General features: G+C 27.3%; 2 protein-coding genes across 4 annotated transcripts; both read right to left on the reverse strand.

The window, feature by feature from the left end:
- Window positions 1-3,125: 3,125 nt before the first annotated feature.
- LOC101511202 (uncharacterized) lies at window positions 3,126-10,709 on the reverse strand. 3 transcript variants are annotated; one of them, XM_073365687.1, is made up of 7 exons: window positions 10,150-10,709; window positions 7,826-7,895; window positions 7,128-7,233; window positions 5,466-5,631; window positions 3,923-4,939; window positions 3,703-3,765; window positions 3,126-3,459 (listed from the first exon to the last, which is right to left on the reverse strand). In XM_073365687.1, exons 4-7 carry the CDS (start codon window positions 5,569-5,571, stop codon window positions 3,455-3,457), a joined length of 1,191 nt encoding a protein of 396 aa, XP_073221788.1. In that variant the 5' UTR covers window positions 5,572-5,631; window positions 7,128-7,233; window positions 7,826-7,895; window positions 10,150-10,709; the 3' UTR covers window positions 3,126-3,454. The 3 variants fall into 3 exon arrangements, with proteins under 3 accessions (XP_073221788.1, XP_004493423.2, XP_027188151.1); XM_004493366.4 differs by having other exon boundaries at window positions 3,923-4,990; window positions 10,150-10,708; XM_027332350.2 differs by lacking the exons at window positions 7,128-7,233; window positions 7,826-7,895; window positions 10,150-10,709 and adding an exon at window positions 5,774-7,038 and having other exon boundaries at window positions 3,923-4,990.
- Window positions 10,710-13,880: 3,171 nt separating this feature from the next.
- On the reverse strand, window positions 13,881-15,909 carry LOC101511954 (two-component response regulator ARR9). The gene is made up of 5 exons (XM_004493368.4): window positions 15,450-15,909; window positions 15,253-15,356; window positions 15,043-15,120; window positions 14,577-14,647; window positions 13,881-14,282 (listed from the first exon to the last, which is right to left on the reverse strand). Exons 1-5 carry the CDS (start codon window positions 15,553-15,555, stop codon window positions 13,982-13,984), a joined length of 660 nt encoding a protein of 219 aa, XP_004493425.1. The 5' UTR covers window positions 15,556-15,909; the 3' UTR covers window positions 13,881-13,981.
- Window positions 15,910-20,630: the final 4,721 nt, after the last annotated feature.

Here is a 20,630-nt window from a genome sequence, read left to right on the forward strand (position 1 = left end):
TATGATAAAGTTTCATTTTTTTTAAGTCGTGTCACATTGATCATAGATTTTAAATACAATTATTGCATCACGAGATCTAGAGGCAAGATGTGAATTAAATAAACGAAAAAAGTTACATCACGCCATTTATATGATCATAGATTTTATATACAATTATTGCACCACGAGATATTGAGGCATAATATAATTAACTTAAATAAACGGAAAAAAATAAAACTTCATCAAATTTTGGATAAAAATTTTATTTGGGGACCAAAACTGGAGAGAAACAAAATGGAAAACTACTTTTGCGATTCAGCTAAAATAGAGGGATCAAAACTACAATTAAATTTAAATAATAAAAAAAAAATGAAGACATAAAAATCTAGCTTAAAGTAAGAAAAATAGGTAGGAGTTGTTATTTTTATTTTTATTTTTTATTTATTAGAATCGAAGGAATATAAAAAAATTGTTAACCAAATATAATAAAATTTTGTTAAAATAATATAACAAAACTATTCCGGTAGCTCGATCGGTATTTAAATATAATATTTAATAGAAAATTTAAATAAAAAGAGCATATATTTCGGTATTGATTCAAAATTCAAATAAATTCGACATGAAAGAAATACTAGACTAACACTTAAGAGGAGTGGTACGAATATTGAGCATATTAGTGAATGTTTTTTTTCTTTGTGTCAGAGCTAACACTGTAATAAAAATTACATAGTAACATAATAGTAATAATCACTATCTTTTCTTTCATTCATCCCTATTCTTTTATATTTTGTCTCGATTAATTCACAGCAAATAATAAATTTTAGTCATTTTTATAATTACATCAAAAGTTATAACAACATCAGATTATCTCCCTTCTAATAATTATGAGTATGTGTCCATTATAATATCTTTTTAAAAAATATTCATTTAACCCAATAGTAAGACTTGCACTCAGTGACAGTTCCAGAATTTTCGTTTGATGGAAGCATTATACTAAATAGTATATATATGTTGACTAAAGGAAAATATCATTAATTGTTACAAAGTACATAATTATAATGATCAAACAAATTCAAAATACATAAAAATTTATACAAATTACAATTGTCTTTTACCATAGTTGATATTCTTAAAATTTTCAATAATGTACTCATTGTCTAACACTATCAAATGATAGAAAGGTAGAAATGTGAAAAATGAATTATAAGACAAATAAATTATCAAAACAAATATTTGTTGAAAGATAAATGACGAAAAAATATATTTATGCATAAATTATTTTTTGTAAAGAAATATAAACAAAAATAGTAGTCGAAAAATGTCAGATTAATTATTATTTAATTAACTATGAATTGACGATCATCAATTATTATGAATTATTATTAATTAAATTATAATTAATTAGTATTAAGCATGGAATTATGTATTGGACTATTGTTGCTGAATGGATCGTGATGAGTCGAACAATTTTGTTAAATCCAATGTGAGATATTTGTCCTCAGCAATTTAGTTATATATGTGTTATTTCATTAGAAGGTTAACTTTAACTATCACAACTTAACCGCATAGTTCACCAATATTTTTGTTTCCTCATCCGAGTTCTAAGAGCATCTCCAACGGAAGTGAAAATGAGTTCGTCCGCCAGCGTGTAATTACTTAACTTCCAGTTTTTTGTGGGTTCACCGTTAGAGTTGTGCCAAGGTGTAATCCCGATCCTGTCATGTCAGGAAGGAACGGTGCTTCATAGCAGTTACTTTTTTTTTTCTATCTATTTTCACAATTTAATAATAATATAATTATAAAAGTTACCTTTTATTAATTTATTAATAATAATAAATTTATCTTTTTTTATTAATTTATAACCGTTAATTTTTTTTTTAATTTATTAATAATAATAAAAATAATGTATAATAAAAATAATATATAGATGTTAACTTCTTTTTAAATTAATTTTTTATTTTAAATTAATTTTTTATTTTAATTTTAAATTAAAATAATGTATAATAATATAATATGATTTTTTAAAAGTTAAACCGTAAAAAATGAATGAGTTGATTTAGGGTGATGTGACATAGTAGAACTTGAATCATGTTGAGTTCACTAAAATGAGTGAATTGCATGTGGCACAGTGGACCCATATAAAGAACTCATATTAAGTTCACCATTGGAAATGCTCTAAGGATATTATCCGAATTCTAAGGATATTATGGATCTTAAAGTCGTCAAAGTTCATTGACGCTATTTGCAAGAATGAGTGTTGCTCATTTAGATCGGTAGCAGTAATTTAATTATTTATTCTCTTGTGTGACTAATTACATAATTGTCGTAATCATAAAATCCTAATTCTAAAATCTATACAGAAATGACGATAATTCACCCTTTATTCTTGTTCTATTTACAGATTCCTTAAAGTAAGTTGTTTATGATCATTCTATACATGTAAATAAATAAGTTATAATTTGTATCTAAGCTTTTGAAATTCCTAAAAATTTATATATTTAATCTTAATTTGAAAGCAGACATATCAATTATTCAATTACCTTTTTAATATATTTTATTGTTGAATTGAATAATGTAAAAGTATAATCAAAGGCGACGCCTCGTTTAAGGATGGATAGCTAAGGCTACCAAAACAGTTGATATATTATATATTTAACTATCTTGATATATATTTGATTATCACAAACAAATTAATTTATCAAAAATTAGTCTGAAGAGATATTACATTGGTTTATAATAAAAATAAAAATAAAAAGTTGCACAAGTCTATTATTTGTTATAAATTTTTTAATAAGACTTATTTATTTAATATACTTTTAAGGTTTTACGAACAAGCACTTTAACGGTGCTTAACGAAAGATTGCTTTAAGAAAAAGTTTTTCTGAATATAATACATTATATGATTCTTTTACGTGATCATTTTAACACTTTAAATTATTTACAAATATTTTGGTTAGTCCTCCACTCTATCGTTAAAATTCTTCTCATTGGAAGAATGAATTCACGTGTGTGTGTATATACACACACACACGGTTGCGGCTTGTGCCCAAGAGCAACAAGTTAAAGCTGAACAATGAGTCTTTTCTTTAAAAAAGATAACCGTAGAATAAAGCCTCAGATTAAGTATTAAGAACGAGATTCAAGAATAAATCGCTAGTAACAAATACTCTTCCAAATTATAACACTAACATCTGTCTATAAATAATAAATAATTTACTAATTACAAGTATTTATGCAATTTATCTTGTGCAAATCAAATGAATAAATACAATGCAGAATAACATAAAAATCAAACTACAAAGCAAAGTACCATCATGCCAAGTACATGGTAGACGATTAAAAAAATGTACACGTGAGAAAAAATATTCACTAATTATCTGCACCGTCCAACGGAAACGTTCCAAATTGCATTTCCCATCACTATGTTCATCTATGCGTTATGGTTGTATGTACAACACCTTGCTAAGCACTTTGTTCAACCTGCAGGCAATATAAACAGTTGAAACAGATATTATTTTAAAAATTATCCATGCATGTAATAAGGACTAAAAATCTATGTGGGTTCAATTGCACTCTACATGATTGCACAGGTATACTATACAAGTAGCTGATCCGGAACCAGAATGGAATAACTCTAATAAAAAAATTAAGGCACAGGGATAGCATAATTCCTTTGTTGTTGCACAAAGCAAAATTTTATGGGGGAATCAGATAGTTTCTTACCTTGTTCTCCTCTTTCATCGAAGTAATCATTATCAAAATCTAGGAAAGCTATATCCAGTACATCTGTCAAACAAGAAGCTGAACCATTACCACGGATGATAAATCCAAACTAACCTTTGTTACTTGAGCATACATTTGTATATTAAAAACTAAGAAAAAGGGTAAAAAAAAACATTTTATTAAAACACACATCGATCCACATAAATACGAGAGGACATACCAGAACCCATAGGAAAAAGATCGGCCACATCGGGAACACTAAACTTTCTAGACATCTGTTCCAAACATCCATTTGAAGAAGTGTTTGGAAAATCCAGAACTGCCTCAGTCACATCATGTGAGTTGTATTCAACATAAGTGAATGGTGTAGCTGAAGCATCAACGACAGTTGGGTTAGCCTCCAAGAAATTTCCATTAGACATCTGTCCTAAAAATACATTTGAAGAAGTGTTTGGAAGATCCAAGAATGTGTCATTCACATAAAGCGAGGTGGATTTGAGATTAGTTAATAGCATAGCTGAAGCATCACTGATGGTTGGGTTAGCCTCTAGGACATTTCCGTTAGACATTTGTCCCAAAAATCCATTTGAAGAAGTGTTTGGAAGATCAAAGAATGTGTCATTCACATAAAGTGAGTTGAATTCAGGATTAGTGAATAACATAGCTGAAGCATCACCGACGGTTGGGCTAGCCTCTAGGACATTTCCATTAGACATTTGTCCCAAAAATCCATTTGAACAAGTGTTTGAAAGATCCAGGAATGTGTCATTCACACAAAGTGAGTTGGATTCATGATTAGTGAATAGCATAGCTGAAGCATCACCAACAGTTGGGCTAGCCTCCAGGACATTTCCATTGGACATTTGTCCCAAAAACCCATTTGAAGTTTTTGGAAGATTCAGGATTGTGTCATTCACATAAAGAGAGTTGGATTCAGGATTAGTGAATAGGATAGCTGAAGTATCACTGACAATTGGGTTGGCCTCAAGCACATTTCCATCAACGCCAAACATGTGAGGAGAACAACTTGAACATCTAGGTTCTGATCTATTCATCCCCCCATGGATTCCTTGTTGCAGAGCCGTGTTTGAGTTACAAGTATAAGGCATGCTCATAACATGTCCTTGGGTCGACATATCGGACATATCAACCATCACATTCATACTTGGGCTGAATGATGACCCACCGTTATTGAACACCTTAGATAAACTGGATTGCACACGACGTTGCATATTTTCTGGGTTCAAACGAATTTTCTCAGCATCATAACACGATGGATTCTCAGTAACTGTAAAATAAAGTGACATTTAGAGCCAAAATACAAAAGATTGCAAATGAACTTTCAATACCAAGCTTAGATGATAAAGCAGGTAACTTCACCCCTTAGATATATGTTTATCCCATTAACAACTACATCTTTTTATCATGTCTCTTTAACAACTACTCCTTTCAGAATGATAGAAGTTAAAAAGAATACAAGCAGAAAAAGAAACAATTATTTTATGGTGGTCTCTTTCAACTTCCTGATATCACACCATTCGAACAGAAGAAAACCCCACTTACCAGTGTTTAAACTAACAAAAACTGCATAACTAGATGCATCTTAGTGTGAGAAACAACGACCAGGATATTATGCAATGGAAAAATAAATAGGTGCATCTAAGTGTGAGAAAATATGAAGAAACACTCCAACAGACTTGATACTGTGGAAAAAAATCAAGCCCAAAAGGATGAAAACAATATTCGTGGAGATAGAAACTTACTAGTTGGGATATGTGGTCCATCGGAATTGGGTAATGATGGAGTTGCATGATAATTTAATCCATTAGAGGTAGGTGGCAATGCAACTTTAATTTTCTGCTTCAACATCAATCTTTGATAATAAACTTGGAAGAACTCTACATTATGTTTTTCAAGCCTTTTGCCAAACTGAAAAATGAGGGGGAAAAAGAAACTTAGTTATAGAGAACACATTAGGATGGGTACAAAGCCAGGCAACTGTTGCTTTTCAATTCCAAAGCTAATCAGCAGAACAATACAACAATGTTAAATAGCAACAAGGATTACAAACCTAATAATTACTACTGTGGTTTTTATAAGAACCAAGATGGATAAAGCACAAATGACAATCAAAACTATGATTCCATTGTTGATAGTTTATTTTTTTTCCTTAAAAGGGCAATCCCAATATTAAACCATAGTAATTATAAAGAGAATATAGCAAGAATAAATGAGCCAACTGGGTCAATGACAATAATGTGAGTGATATTAAATAAAAAATAATTTAAACATGTAATAGTTCTGGAATCATGATCCTAATAGTATCTAATCCAGGAATGTCTTTTTGGCCATTGATTGAAGTCACAAAATTAAGCAAACAAACTAGTTTCTTTATTCTATAATTGTAGGCATTCAAAATACTTCAGTTTCTTTAATTAGAAGTATTAATGAAGTAAAATGTTGCTTATTTTTGAAGTATCAACTGAACAAGAGTGCTTTCAATTTTTAGTATCTTTTAAGTAAAATGAGAATGGGAATATTACCGAACAAACAATCATGAACAAGAGTGCTTAAATATATACAAGGTTCTTCTAAATATCAAGTCTTTTGACATTTTTTGCACAACAGCATCCCATAAAGAAGTGGTTTGAGATATTTTCCCATAACAGTGGCTCAATATACACAGGGGTTGATGTAAGATTTCAAGAACAGCCAACTTAACCAAATGAACTAGAAACAGCATCATCACCAATGTTTCTACTAAGAATCTTTTCTGAAGGAAAATAATTTTTCAAACTTTATTATGTCATAAACCTACAAAATCTGTTATTAAGTCCTAGCAGTGTGGCTAAAGCTGAGTGAAACTGTCTAACTATAAAGCGAAGACAAGAATATAATAGAATGTGTGATAACATTTCAAGCACATGATAAAACATGTATAAAAAAATAAGGGATGATAAACATGATCCCATGACCATCCTATAGCATATGTAAGGGAAAAGAGACCCCTTCAAAGTGATGCTAATAATTCTAAATTCCAACTACTACACAACTATCAAATTTCTAATTTCTCAATTTCTTCTAAAACTTGTCAGTTATACGGGTTGGGGAGGACGGCGGACACAAACTAAACTAATTTCCCCAATGTTGTACTGAAATTGTATGGTTAAGCTTTGCACATGATAAAAGATAGCTATATTTTATCAAGACCTTAATCAGATTTCAAGAATGTATGCTTTATTCAGAATAGTAAGTTAGACAATCATGACTATAAGTAAAGTGTCTATAATCAAATGAATAATATTACAAAATCTATCAACTAAAATTTCAATCATGTTAGATACTAAAGAATAATCAAAAGTCTAAGGCCAAGTGAAGGTGAGGTAAAATAAGAGTGACAAAAAACAGGAAAAGAAATTCATTACCTAGTTTAGTGATTTCAGGTTTTACTTTTGCTTGTTTTAGTAAAGTGTCATTTACTTCTTCCGGGCTCATATGCTGCTCTAGGCATAACTTGATGAGCTGTTGCAGCTGTAATGAGGCAAGTAAACCAAATATTGATGTAAAGGTGAATTGAACAGATGACCAAATATTGAAGAGATTTGGAAGGGGGGAGGAGGGGGGGAGGGAGAACAAAACTACTCAACAGTGATGATTTCAATTCAAATTGAAATGTTGAGAAATCAAAACACATAGTAACTACTAATCCTTAGGTAAACTTAACAATTCGTAATAATGTCCCTAACTAGATTAAAAATAAAAACCTCATGTATAAAAATCCCAAACAACATAAAACTCTAAATATCCAAGCTAATAACTAATAGCCTAATAATCACCAGAGCAATTTCTCAATCCATACAAATTTCACATTTTTCTCAAAATACTAAAAATATCAATACACCTTAATGACATTCCATTACTTTTCATAAAGAAAACAAAATATCAAAATGAACCTAAAAAATAAAACAGGTAAAGAATCTAAAGATAATTACATAGTTTATTTTGGCAGTTAACAAACGATTATATTCTAATACAACAATTAAGAAATACGAACAAAGAACACTTCACATATTGACATGCAAGCGGAGTGCATCAAATCATTAAAGAAAGCTTAATTAATTACCTGATCAACAAGTTTAGAAATACTAGCATGGTTCACAGGTCCCCTAGCCATATCGCAAATTTGAGAGAAACTGGAGACATAAATTAAGCAGGGAACACAATTAGTAACAAAAAGAGAAGTAAAAGTCTCAGAAAACTTAAAGAGAAAAAAAAAAGAAAAAAAAAAACACAAAAGTAAAAATTTAAATCAATCAGAAACAGTAGCGGATCTTCTCGGGAGCTTGCATGGACCACGGCATCATCTATATTTTTAAATTTTTTTATACATATAATAATGATATATTATCAATTATTTCTTTTATATATATAATAAGATAGATTATCAAAATAATAGTGATAAATTATTAAAATATCCTCAAACCATATAGGTTTTGAGAAACCTACATCATATTTCGGCTCTCCCTCTCTTAGAATTTATACTAATAAAATTAATACAAGCTTGTATATAGATAAACTATTGAAGGATATATTAACTAATTTCGAACAGACAAACTCTAACACCTTAACTATTAGTAGATTTTTACATGTTAACCATTGATATATAATATAGTAATATTCTAATACAACAATTAAGAAATACGAACAAAGAACACTTCACATATTGACATGCAAGCGGAGTGCATCAAATCATTAAAGAAAGCTTAATTAATTACCTGATCAACAAGTTTAGAAATACTAGCATGGTTCACAGGTCCCCTAGCCATATCGCAAATTTGAGAGAAACTGGAGACATAAATTAAGCAGGGAACACAATTAGTAACAAAAAGAGAAGTAAAAGTCTCAGAAAACTTAAAGAGAAAAAAAAAAGAAAAAAAAAAACACAAAAGTAAAAATTTAAATCAATCAGAAACAGTAGCGGATCTTCTCGGGAGCTTGCATGGACCACGGCATCATCTATATTTTTAAATTTTTTTATACATATAATAATGATATATTATCAATTATTTCTTTTATATATATAATAAGATAGATTATCAAAATAATAGTGATAAATTATTAAAATATCCTCAAACCATATAGGTTTTGAGAAACCTACATCATATTTCGGCTCTCCCTCTCTTAGAATTTATACTAATAAAATTAATACAAGCTTGTATATAGATAAACTATTGAAGGATATATTAACTAATTTCGAACAGACAAACTCTAACACCTTAACTATTAGTAGATTTTTACATGTTAACCATTGATATATAATATAGTATGATACTGTTTTTTAATTGTTAATTGTTTTAATTAATATGTGTATTTTTTAGGAGTGACACTAAGAAAATTAATGCGTTTTTCAAGGAGAAAGTTTTCGACAAAAATGAAAATTGTAAAATAAATATATTGTATTTGATTAAATTGAGTGAAGTTCTAAAAATTGTGTGAATTGCGTGACCTGTGAAAATTATAAAACTTGTGAGAATTAAAATTTTAATTTTTTCAACTTGTCTACCAAGTATTAAATATGTGAAACTCTAAAAAAAAAAACTATAGAATTTTTAATAATTTCAATTATAATATTTTAGTTAATATTTATCCCTCCCGTCTCCCATATTTTGTACAATATCTGCACCGATCAGAAACAACACTCATGGTGAAAAGAAGAATGCAGAACAGAGCAAACAATGTACGTAGAATCTTATATCTAAATGTAACAAATTCAAGAGTCCCACTTCTATAATGAGACAAACCATAAAAACTGAAAAAACAATAAAAGAAAAACGAAAACAGAAAGAAGGTTTACTTTTTCTTTTTTATTTGAAGAAAGAAGATTTACTGACTGAATGCTGACTAAGAAAGTACGGAGGAGGAAGTTGTTTGATGACTAAATGCTGTGTTTTTTTTTTACTTTATACTAGCTATATTTAAAGGGACACAAATTTGCGGTGAACATTTAAAAACAAAATCAATTTAAGATTCTATTTTGACGAGAAAATCAATTTTAGATATTTGATTTAAATTAAAGATTTAACATTAAATATCATAATGAAATATAGGGATTTTTTATATAAATTTGTTGAGATTAGTTTTATAAAAGAAATCTTATTTAAGATTTTAAATCAAAATGTATTCAAATAAAAATAAAATATTTAGGTGAATAAGTAAAAATACAAAATCCACAATGAAGAATACACAATCCAAATGCTTCATTAAAAAATATGTAAAATTTAAATAATATAAACCGATAAAAATAACCTAATTTTAGAAATTTTAAAAAATATTAAGTGTTACTACTACAATTACAACAACACGAAAAGAAAAAAAAAGGAGAAACATTTGCAGCTAAAATAATAATTAATAAAAAGAACTAAAATTAGAAAGTGATATTTAGCATACCGGCATGAATCGCTTTGCTTGCATCGGATTTCAAAAAGGAAGAATAAGAACTGCGGTTAGTCTGTACAGTCCCATTTTCAACGGTGGCGACATTTTTGTCGGCGTCTAGACGCCGTGGCGGGATCAACAGGTGATGCAACGGCGGGCACTGGAGGAGCCCCAGCGGCAGGGTTACCGGTACCTTCATAAGGCCACGAAGCAGCGAGTGTTGGGAAATGACGCTGCGGAGGTTGTTGAAAGAAGGAAGAGATGCGAAATCGGGATCGGAACAATAGTCGAAAGTGAAGACGCGGTGGAAACTTGAAACGACCACAAACATAGCCGTTTCAACCAAATGAATATGAATATCCTTGAATTAGTAGCTGAACTAGATTTTAAATTTGTATTTTACCTTTAATACAAAAACTGAAACAATCTTCAAATTTGCCTAGTAGACCTCGAGCAATGTCCCAATTGTAGGTTAGATCCCTTTAATTCAACCCTTATTAAATTGTCACTACTTCATGCTCTCTTCACTCTCTTTCTCCCTAACATAATCCCTTCATCTCACAATGGTCCCAATTATGCTATTTGTCTTAAAAATATAGTCACTTATAGTATCTAAAGCAATTTTATTTGTTTTTTTCTTCTAATTATCTATACCATGCGTCACTTCCAAATTATTATTATTTATTTTACAATTTTATATTAAAAATAATTTAATAAAATTATTAATACCGTACGACATAGTTAAATATAATAACTATTTTAAAATGAAAAACAATTTATTTAAAAAAATGTTTCATTAGAATTACATTTTGATTTTAATTAATTGATTTTTGTAATTGTAACTCTAATTCATATTAGATACACCGGTAATGTTGACATCGTTGAGTCATATATTTTCTATAATAACTTAGTTCGAATGTATAGTATCAATTTTATATGTATTTATTAGTGGTATTTATTAACTCATATGGAGTAACACTAATAATATTTTACAAGTAATATTCATTGAGGAATTTAAACTCGTTATTTAAAAGTTACATGATTAAATTATTTTCAAAGCTATAGAGAAGGGTGGTCCTAGGCTTCAAATATTTTAGTTGTGTACTAATATAATATTTAATTTTAGTTTATGCAATTTTTTTTTGTCTTTAAATGAAACAATAAAAAAATAAAAAATAATGTAAAACTGTAAATTTTTTAGTATAAATTTAAACATAATATATAATTCAATATTATCGGTATTTGACGATTAAATTAGATTTTAAATTAACTTATATAATTTTATCTCTTCGATTTTATTTTTTACAGGCAACATATACTTAATAGACAAAACCATTAATGATATAAGACAATAATATGCAAGTATTCACAAAAAGACCAATTAAACAATATTTGAGACATTGACATATTAATTAAAATTAAAATACTATTAAAGTAATGTATACAAAAATTTTATTTTATTTTTTACTAAGTAATGCATTTGTATTATTGGTCTATCTAATCTCGAGTTATTTACTAATTCTGACTACAAATTTTATGACTGAATTAACACATAAAATATAAGATAATAATATATAAAATTTATTCAAAATAATAATCAATATTGTAAAAACTAAAATCCTAATTAAATTAATCAATTATGCATGAGAAGATGATATAGATGCATCGCTTATCCAATATCTCTGTATATTGGATTAATATATATATATATATATATATATATATATATTATTTTATAAATTAATAATTTTTGTCAAAACTAACATATTTTAAAATATTAATTTACAAGATCTTTTTTTACACGGACTTATAAGATATTATTGTTCATAAAATGTTTTCTTTTTATAGTAACTTAAAGAAATTCAACAACATATTACACCTAAGTAGTCCTCCGATAACTCTATCTTTCGATTTGGTTTTAGCTACATTGTTCTTCATTTTATATCATTGTCATAATCATAAGGGTTAGAAGGACCTTGTCATAGACAATTGAATATGTCACGTACTTATCTAGCAAAAAGATTATCTTTTTTCATTCGAATTTTTGATATTTTTTTTAATCAATCTTTCGTCTTGAAATTTAACCGATTTGATTCACCAAAAATAAAAAACATAACAGAATCTTATATCTAAGTCACAATTTTTTTTTTCTCTTCTTATTTTCAACTATTTTATTTTATCTTTTATCTAAATTTAAAATAAAAATCATTAAATTATAGTTTAACTAACAATTGTGTCGATATTATTAAGTTAAATGTATTGTTTTAAAATTTGCAAATTTGCAATTGTGTATAAATTTTATAATAATATTTATCATATATTTTATAACTTATATTATTTCTTATCAATTTATTTATTCTATATCTATCAATTAATTGTACCTCTAATTTTACACTTTCCCATATAGGTGTTCATAGAGTCAAAGACAATTGGAAAGGGGCCGGAGTGGATATTTTGTTTAATATTTATTATTACTATTTTCGACTCTGTTTCGTTAATTTTTGGATTACACTGAGTGAAGGTCCTTGAAACTCATGTTGACTAGTAGTAAGGAGTGACAAATAATGATTCTCTTCTCAATTTTGATCTATTTTGCCATCTAATCCGCTTGAAATAAAGAGAAGCGGGTTAACTTTAGTAGGTAGATAGAAATTCCCAATCCACTTATCTATTGACAGACCGACAAGTTAACGTAAAAAAATAAATGTGCTTATTTTTAAATGAGTTGTCGTGTAAAAAAATAACTTTAAAAGTAGTCCTATTATTTTCAATGTATTTCAATCATTACACAAATAATCATATTCTAGATTTATTTGGTTGCAACAAAAAAATGCATCAATAAATGTAGAAAAAATAAAAAATTAAAAGAAAGAAATAGATTTTTAAATTGACCCGACGAGCCAATACACTTCATTACGGTCCATTTCTCAATGAATTAAGTAGGATGAACCAACTTGAGAGCAGGGTCCAAAAATTATAAGTTAAATAGTTGGCATGAAAGACTCAAACCCACGAGCCAATCTACATCATAACTGCCTTATTTTTGTGGATTTTAATGTTTAAGAATTTTGGAATTTTGGGATATTTAAATTTTGAGAAAGAAAGTAAATAGAGTTCTAAAGTTATACTATTTGTCGGACAATATAAGGACCATTTTGTTGTAACTTAAATCGTTTAACGGTTACAATTTTGAGTCACGAATTAATGATTTACTTTTAAATTTTCTTTAAATTAATTATCTTCTAAAAAAATTGTAAAAATCTTTTAAATTTTTTGTTATGAAAAACTAACTATAAATTTGAAAATAATATATCCAGAGTTGAAAATTTAATTAAATATAATTATTACTTTAAAAATGAACAATTTCAAATTTAAACTTAGAATCCGTATATCATATCTCTGCAACTTCTAGTTGAAATATACTTATGTAATCAAACTCGATTTATTTTAATTATAGTAAATTAAGATTGATAAAATCATAAAGTATTACGAAAAATACCTTTTCAAAAGGAGAGACACATATTTCACAAAATATCATTATCAACATGTTTTTCACATAATTTTTTCAACAAAATTAATTGATGACTGTTGGTTAAGAAGGGAAGTATTAAAAGCTCATTCATGATTTATTATTCATTTTTTTCTTCATTTTTATATATGTTTCATGAAAACAAAATTGGAAGGGAATATTTTCAGGAAATGTTTACAGAGAACAACTCTACACTACATCTATAGAGCCTATATTAACCAACGCCAAAAGTTAATATTTTTATATTAAAAAAAAAAAGTTAAATAAGAATTACACAATGAAATTGAAGAAAATTATTTGGCAAATATATATACATCATACAACAGTGGCTATACCAGTACTGTATCTTGGTCTTGTTCTGTCAGTCTCAGGTGAAGAAAGTCCTTGTTCAATACTCTTTCTCTTGTTATTGGTGGTTCCTTGTTGTACTGATTGTTGTTGTGTCTGTGAATGTGATTCTGAATCTGGCTGTTGAATTTCTGAGTTTTCAACCTTTTCTTCTGTTTCTTGTTTTTGATCTTTCAATTTGGTTTTCTTCATGTGAGGTTTAAGTCTATTTAAATCTGATAGCCTTACTGGTTTCAAGAAAAATTCTTCTGCACCTTCCTCTAAGCATCTGTTAACATTTGATAGCTTAATCAGATTTTTTTTTGTTATAAAAAATCTCTAAATTAGAAAAATTAAAGTAAAATGAAATATTTATGAATTTGGATCTTTTGATGTCGCAATTGTATGCAATTGTGTAGTCAACACATCGAGAATTGTCTAATCTAAAATCAGACGGTTTATAAATAAAGTAGATCTTAATTTCTAAACCGTATGATCTCTGATGTACTATCTACACAATTACATGCATTTGTGGCTGTCGGAAAATCCAAATCCAATATTTATTTCCATGAATTATTGTTACCTATTAATCCTTGAAGGCACATTCTCAGATGACATAATCACCACTGGTATGTTTCTCAATGATGTTGATTCCTGCAATATCAGAGAGAATGCTATAAAGTTTTAAAGTCTTTGGTTTCAGGTGGAATAATGAAACACATAATTTTCATATATTCTCAAACAGTTTCTTAACTCAAAATCAAATCTAGTTACTATTTACAAAAGTATGCCTTTTTTGGAAACATAATCTTTGGTGACTTATTGAACCTGATTTGTTTTTTTGGGTGGAAAACTCAAAAGCATTCAGGAAAATTATTCCAGAAGTTTATACTTTTGATATTTCAGGTAAAAAATAAATCTAGTCGAAGTTGACAAAATTGTAAGCAACAAAAAAATTAAAATGAATGCATAGAAATTTTAGCCTCTGTTTGAAAAATAATATATTGATTAAAAGATAGATGAGTCAGGAATAGAAAAGCAAAGCATACCTTAATTTTCTTAAGCAAATCATAGCCTGTCATGCCAGGCATACAATAATCTGTTATAACAAGATTCACTTCCACTTCCTATAAGACACAAATCCAAGGAATTAATTTTAGAACCCCATAAAAAGAAACTAAAAAGATACTGCAACAAGGTGATTAAAAATTGAAAATTAATTTTCTGTTTTGTTTTTAAGTTGAACAACAAAACTATACCTGATGATTGCTAGGAGAGACACATGGTGTATTTGGGTTGGTCTCATTATTTTCACATAGACCCAAAAACTCTAAAGCCTTGCTACCAGAATCAACGGTAGTAACTGCCATTAAGAAAACAAAGTTCAATCATATAATAACATTAACATAAGAAAGTAAAATAAGCAATATTATTATTATTATTTTGATTAGATTACCTTGATAAGAAGAGGTTTTGAGCAGCCTCTCAATAAGTGTCCTATCTATGATGCTGTCATCAACAGCCAAAACATGAAATTGTGACTCTGCAGCAGCCATGACCATTTTATCCAACTAAGAACCTTAGAAAAGGTAAATGGATTTAAGCAATGAAGTGGAAAGGGTGGTTTTTTGTGTTTATGGGAGGAGGAATTAGATGAGATTGGAAAATGAGCTTTGTAGTGAAATAAGACCCACCAAAATCCACATCCCACAAAGCAAGATCCGACCAGATTTCAATCCCAAATCTTCCAAATTTTCTAAATTGATCTTGAATTACAGGGCAAGCAATGCAAAGTTATACGAAAAAGACTAGAATAACATATATAATATATGTAATGAATGAATAAAATATACAAATAAATCCTACTGAATATTTTTTAGGATGTTGAGAGTGGTGACCTTTATTTATATATACATAATACAAAGTCTACATGTATATATATATATAAAGTAATAGCGAGAAAATGTGTTTAAGAATGTAAATTTAATTGATAAGTAATTGAGTCATATTTATTTAATAAAAGTATGAGTTTAAATTTTACGATTAATTGATAAATAATTTGTGAATATATTTATTTATATTTGAGGTGTTAAAATGAATGTTTAGAGAAAAATGAATAATAAAAATGTGAAGGTGAAAATAGAAAGTTGGGTGAAAGCAAAAGTGGAAAGGAATGTGATGGAGAGAGAAAGAGAAAGGGTGTGTGAGTGGGGTCCATAAAAATCCGTTGAAGAGATACAGGTGAGGTAAGCAATGGTTCCCTTTTATTTTCCTCTTGTGTTGGGTGTGAAATCATGTGGCGTTTACCATATCTTAGGCAGGTGGGGAAGAGTGGTGTCAAAGAGAGGCCAATTTCTTTTGATTCTCTTTTCAGATTTGCTTCCCATGCATGTCCATCCATGTATGTACCTCATCATTCATGCCATATATCCCCCACTCACCTTATGGGATCATGCTCCTTTAACTTATGCTCAGCTTCAAAAGGAAAATATTTAAGTCTTTCTCATTATAACATTCATTTTTCAAATATTATTGCATTTCTTTTTTATTTCTAGTTGAATATTTTCTTTTTTTATGTCAAACCAATCAATGATTTACTTCTAACTATTTTGAATGTTAGTGGAACATAGGCATGATGTCATTGTCGCCTACAACAGTGAAATGACCTTTTACCGTATATAAACATCAATTTACAATTATTAGATACCGTATTAAAACATCATTTTTCTAATTAGTGGGCCAATTTACCTAAATCTTCTACTGTCTTTTCCCATTCTTTTTTCGCATCCATAATGCCCACGCTAGATACATAATTAAAATCAAATATACTTTAGGGGAATTTCCTATCGTACAAAAGTTTTACTATATTTATTATATAAATAAATAAAATAATTATTATTTGTATGAATTAAAGAATTGTTTATTGATTTTGATATTTTATAAATATGATTTTAGAAGAAAAAATATCATTTCATTATTTATAAGTGTTATAGTGATTTTTTTATATTTTATCATATAAAAAATAATCAATATTTTATTTTATTTCACTAACACATTTAATAAATAATATTTCATTATTATAGTGATGTAAATGATAGAAAAAAAATCATTTAATTATTAACTTAAAGATCGAATATATTGTTAAATGTTAAATTAATTCATGTAATGTAAAAAACCTCATATTTTAGTTTTGGTTTATATTCAATACCATAAAAATTAACATGATTTTTTTTACATTATCTCATCCATGTCATTTTTCCAATCTACTTATCAAATGTTCCTTATACCATTTTTATATTCTATTTGAAGAAACGACGGATTTTTATTATTTAGAAGAAAGGGGTTACACTTCAACAACAAAAGAAGAATATTTATCATTGGTCTATGTGGCTCTTGAATAATGGCCCTTGCTCACATATTTATTTATTTTATAGAAATATTCGGAAAGTTATTTAACGTACATATAAATAATGCAAAATGATTTTTACACATTGAAAAAATAGCCAATAGAAACATTGAAAAAGTGATTTACATATAAGCTCGTCTATTATGGAATGAAGGAAATGGTCCTCCTTTGGTACATCCTATAGAGTCTTAGAAACATGTTGTCATGCACTATTCCATGTAACAGGGGGACCAAATGTTCTAAGTTTTTTTAGTTTGGGAAAATTAATGTTTATATATTACTGTCAACTTAGTCAATTAATTATCAAAACTACTTGATGGACGACTTTATGAACAGTGTGTTTTGGTTACACCATTTAATGAGAAGATTTTGTGCAGGAGAGCAAATCCTATATGATAATGGCCATTCCAAAGCAGTCATGGATTTTTTTCTTTCAACTTGCATAGATAATTAATTAATTTCGACCTTTTCTTTCTTTTAGTTTTTCTATAATAACTAGGTCAACCCATTAAATGTCTTAGAAATATATATAATAAATTATATTTTTTTAATCAAATATCCTTCATATACAATTATACACTACATTTTTCTAAACGAATATTTTTCACATAAAATTACAAAGATTACTCTCTTAAACTTTAAATAATTGATAAATCTTTTAAACAAATTCAACGCTGCTACATGTTTAAACTTGATACCTAAGTTAAACTATATACACACATTATATATAAGTTAAATAAAATTAACATTTGAGAATTGAAAATTTTTAATCACTTTTAAATATAAGTTCATATGGTTAAAATTTATCATATTAAAGTTTTTTATCTCAAAATTTATTAGCTAGATTAAATGTCAGCATGTAATTGAGCAATCTATATAAAAAAACACGTCTTCTTTATACTAGTAGAATGCTTCATTTTAGTTGGTAACGAACACTTCTTTTTAGGTAACTATATATGCATTGTTGAATTTTATTGATGTGGAAATAACTTTTTATTTAAATGATAGTTTGACTTTGAAAATAATACACCTCCAAGACCAATTATAAACAAAAATATTTCATATTACCCATATTGAGAAAGATAATTGATTATATTTACTCTATATAATTCCAATAAAAATTGAAACATAAAACTTAAATTATTTTCTATCATCAATAAATTAGATAATTGAAAATTAAAAAGTTAAATTTAATTGACAAAATATTTTAAAAATATTATTATTAAATATTTTTCTCCTTTCACTTACAAAAAAAAATAGTTTTATATTTATAAAGAAATTCAATTAAATACTATTAAATTTTAAAATTTCATTTAAAATATAAGTCAAATATATATTATTGTCTCTTTTGAATGTTAAATATTTAATTATTCTTATTAAATATCCTTGAATTAAATGAATTGTATATTAAAAATAAATAATAATATTAAATAATTTATAAGTTGTTAACTTCTACTTATTAACATTAAAAAGATTAATATGGACTTTTTTTCAAATAAATTAATGCTAGTTGGTGATAATGATGCAATGCATACTCTATTAAATTATCTGTCAATAAAATTATAATAAACTTAAATATGTAAAATAATTTATTTACAAATTAAATAAACTTTGAGTTAAAAAAATAAAATAAATTAAATAAACTTCAACTCAATTAAAATGTGGTGAAGTTTAAGTTGATTTTGAAAAATTACGAAAAGTTTATCGATTATCCAATAAAAATAAGTCACATAAATAAATGTGTAAGTGGTACTTACAAATTTGTGTAATTTAAATATAAATTTATTTATGTGACATACTTTTAATAGATATAAATAAATTATTTATAAATATTTAAAGATAATCTAAAAATATCCTTTTTTGACTTGTATATGGAAACTATCTAAAAAATTAACTTTAAATTTAAAATTTTAGGAGAATATTTTCTTTTTGAAAGAAGAATATAGATTAAAGTTGTGGTGATATATGAAATGCGTGGTGGGACATAGGTATGAAAACTTACAAGACAAAAATCTTGGAAATCACATGTAATGTAATATAGTGTAGGGCATATGAAACAAACAAACCAACTGTCTAATCCTGATTTGATTCTCTTCTTCCACCAACCCAACTAAACCCAAACTTATACATGTAACAATTTAAAAATTTAAGAGTAGGAGGGGAAGGTTATGCACTGGTACACCATAACGTAACATAGCATGTGTGAGCTAAACCGAGTAAAATGCAATATTGTGTAAAACGTACTAGTAATAATCCATTACCTACATGTACATTCGATTTTACTGATTTTGGTCGCTTTCGTAGACTTTGATTCCCCGACAAGCTTTGGTGTTTTATTTTATCCATACTGTACAATCTGTCACACGCAATTCTAATGTCATTAGACTCCACCTAATTCCATTCTCCAGCTAAGCAAATCTTCAAAATCCATTTCATTTTTAAAAATGACAAAATATTTAAATATTTTTAAAAACTTATTTAATTGTAAATTATAGAAGGAATAAACTTAAATGTGAATAATATAAATCATTGAAACATTCACTACAAAAGTTATTTAGCTAGAGTTTTAATTAGACGGGTACTTGTGATTAAATGTAGGTTGTTATAGATTTTTTCAACGAATTGTATTAATAATTAATTGTGGATTCTTTTTTTTATTTGGTTTGATAATTGTGGGCAAGACAGCATAAAGAAGTTTTAGGAATACAATTTAGGATTGATTCAACATATATAAAAGTCTAGATAAGACAAATTTTAATATAAGAAATTTTAAAGCCTAAAATATTATTAATTTTTTGTCAAAAATATTAGTTTTCTTGACACTTTATTTGTAACAAAAATTATTAATTAAATTAATATAATCAAGTTTATGTGATATTTTTTAATTGATAAGAATCCAAACGACTAAATTGAAACAATATTAATTTTAGATAAAATTTTATTTGTTTGATTAATTTTAGAGTTTTAAAGTGATTGTGTTAGTAGCCTTAATTACTCTTTGTGTCATGACACAATTAAACATGAGTTTAATATAAAAAAATTTAAAATTGGAGAAAAATTATTATCATTGTTTAATGACAGCCAAATAATAGCATCATATGAAAATTGTTACAATACATGTACTTTTATCAAACATCCTATGTCCCGTGATACAACAACACTCTTCAAGACAAATGCCAATACTATATCTTATAAATAAAATTAAATACAAACTTTAAAGTGTTTTTTAAT

This window comes from Cicer arietinum, chromosome 3 (genome assembly GCF_000331145.2).
Source record: "Cicer arietinum cultivar CDC Frontier isolate Library 1 chromosome 3, Cicar.CDCFrontier_v2.0, whole genome shotgun sequence".
Classification (NCBI taxonomy): Eukaryota; Viridiplantae; Streptophyta; class Magnoliopsida; order Fabales; family Fabaceae; genus Cicer; species Cicer arietinum.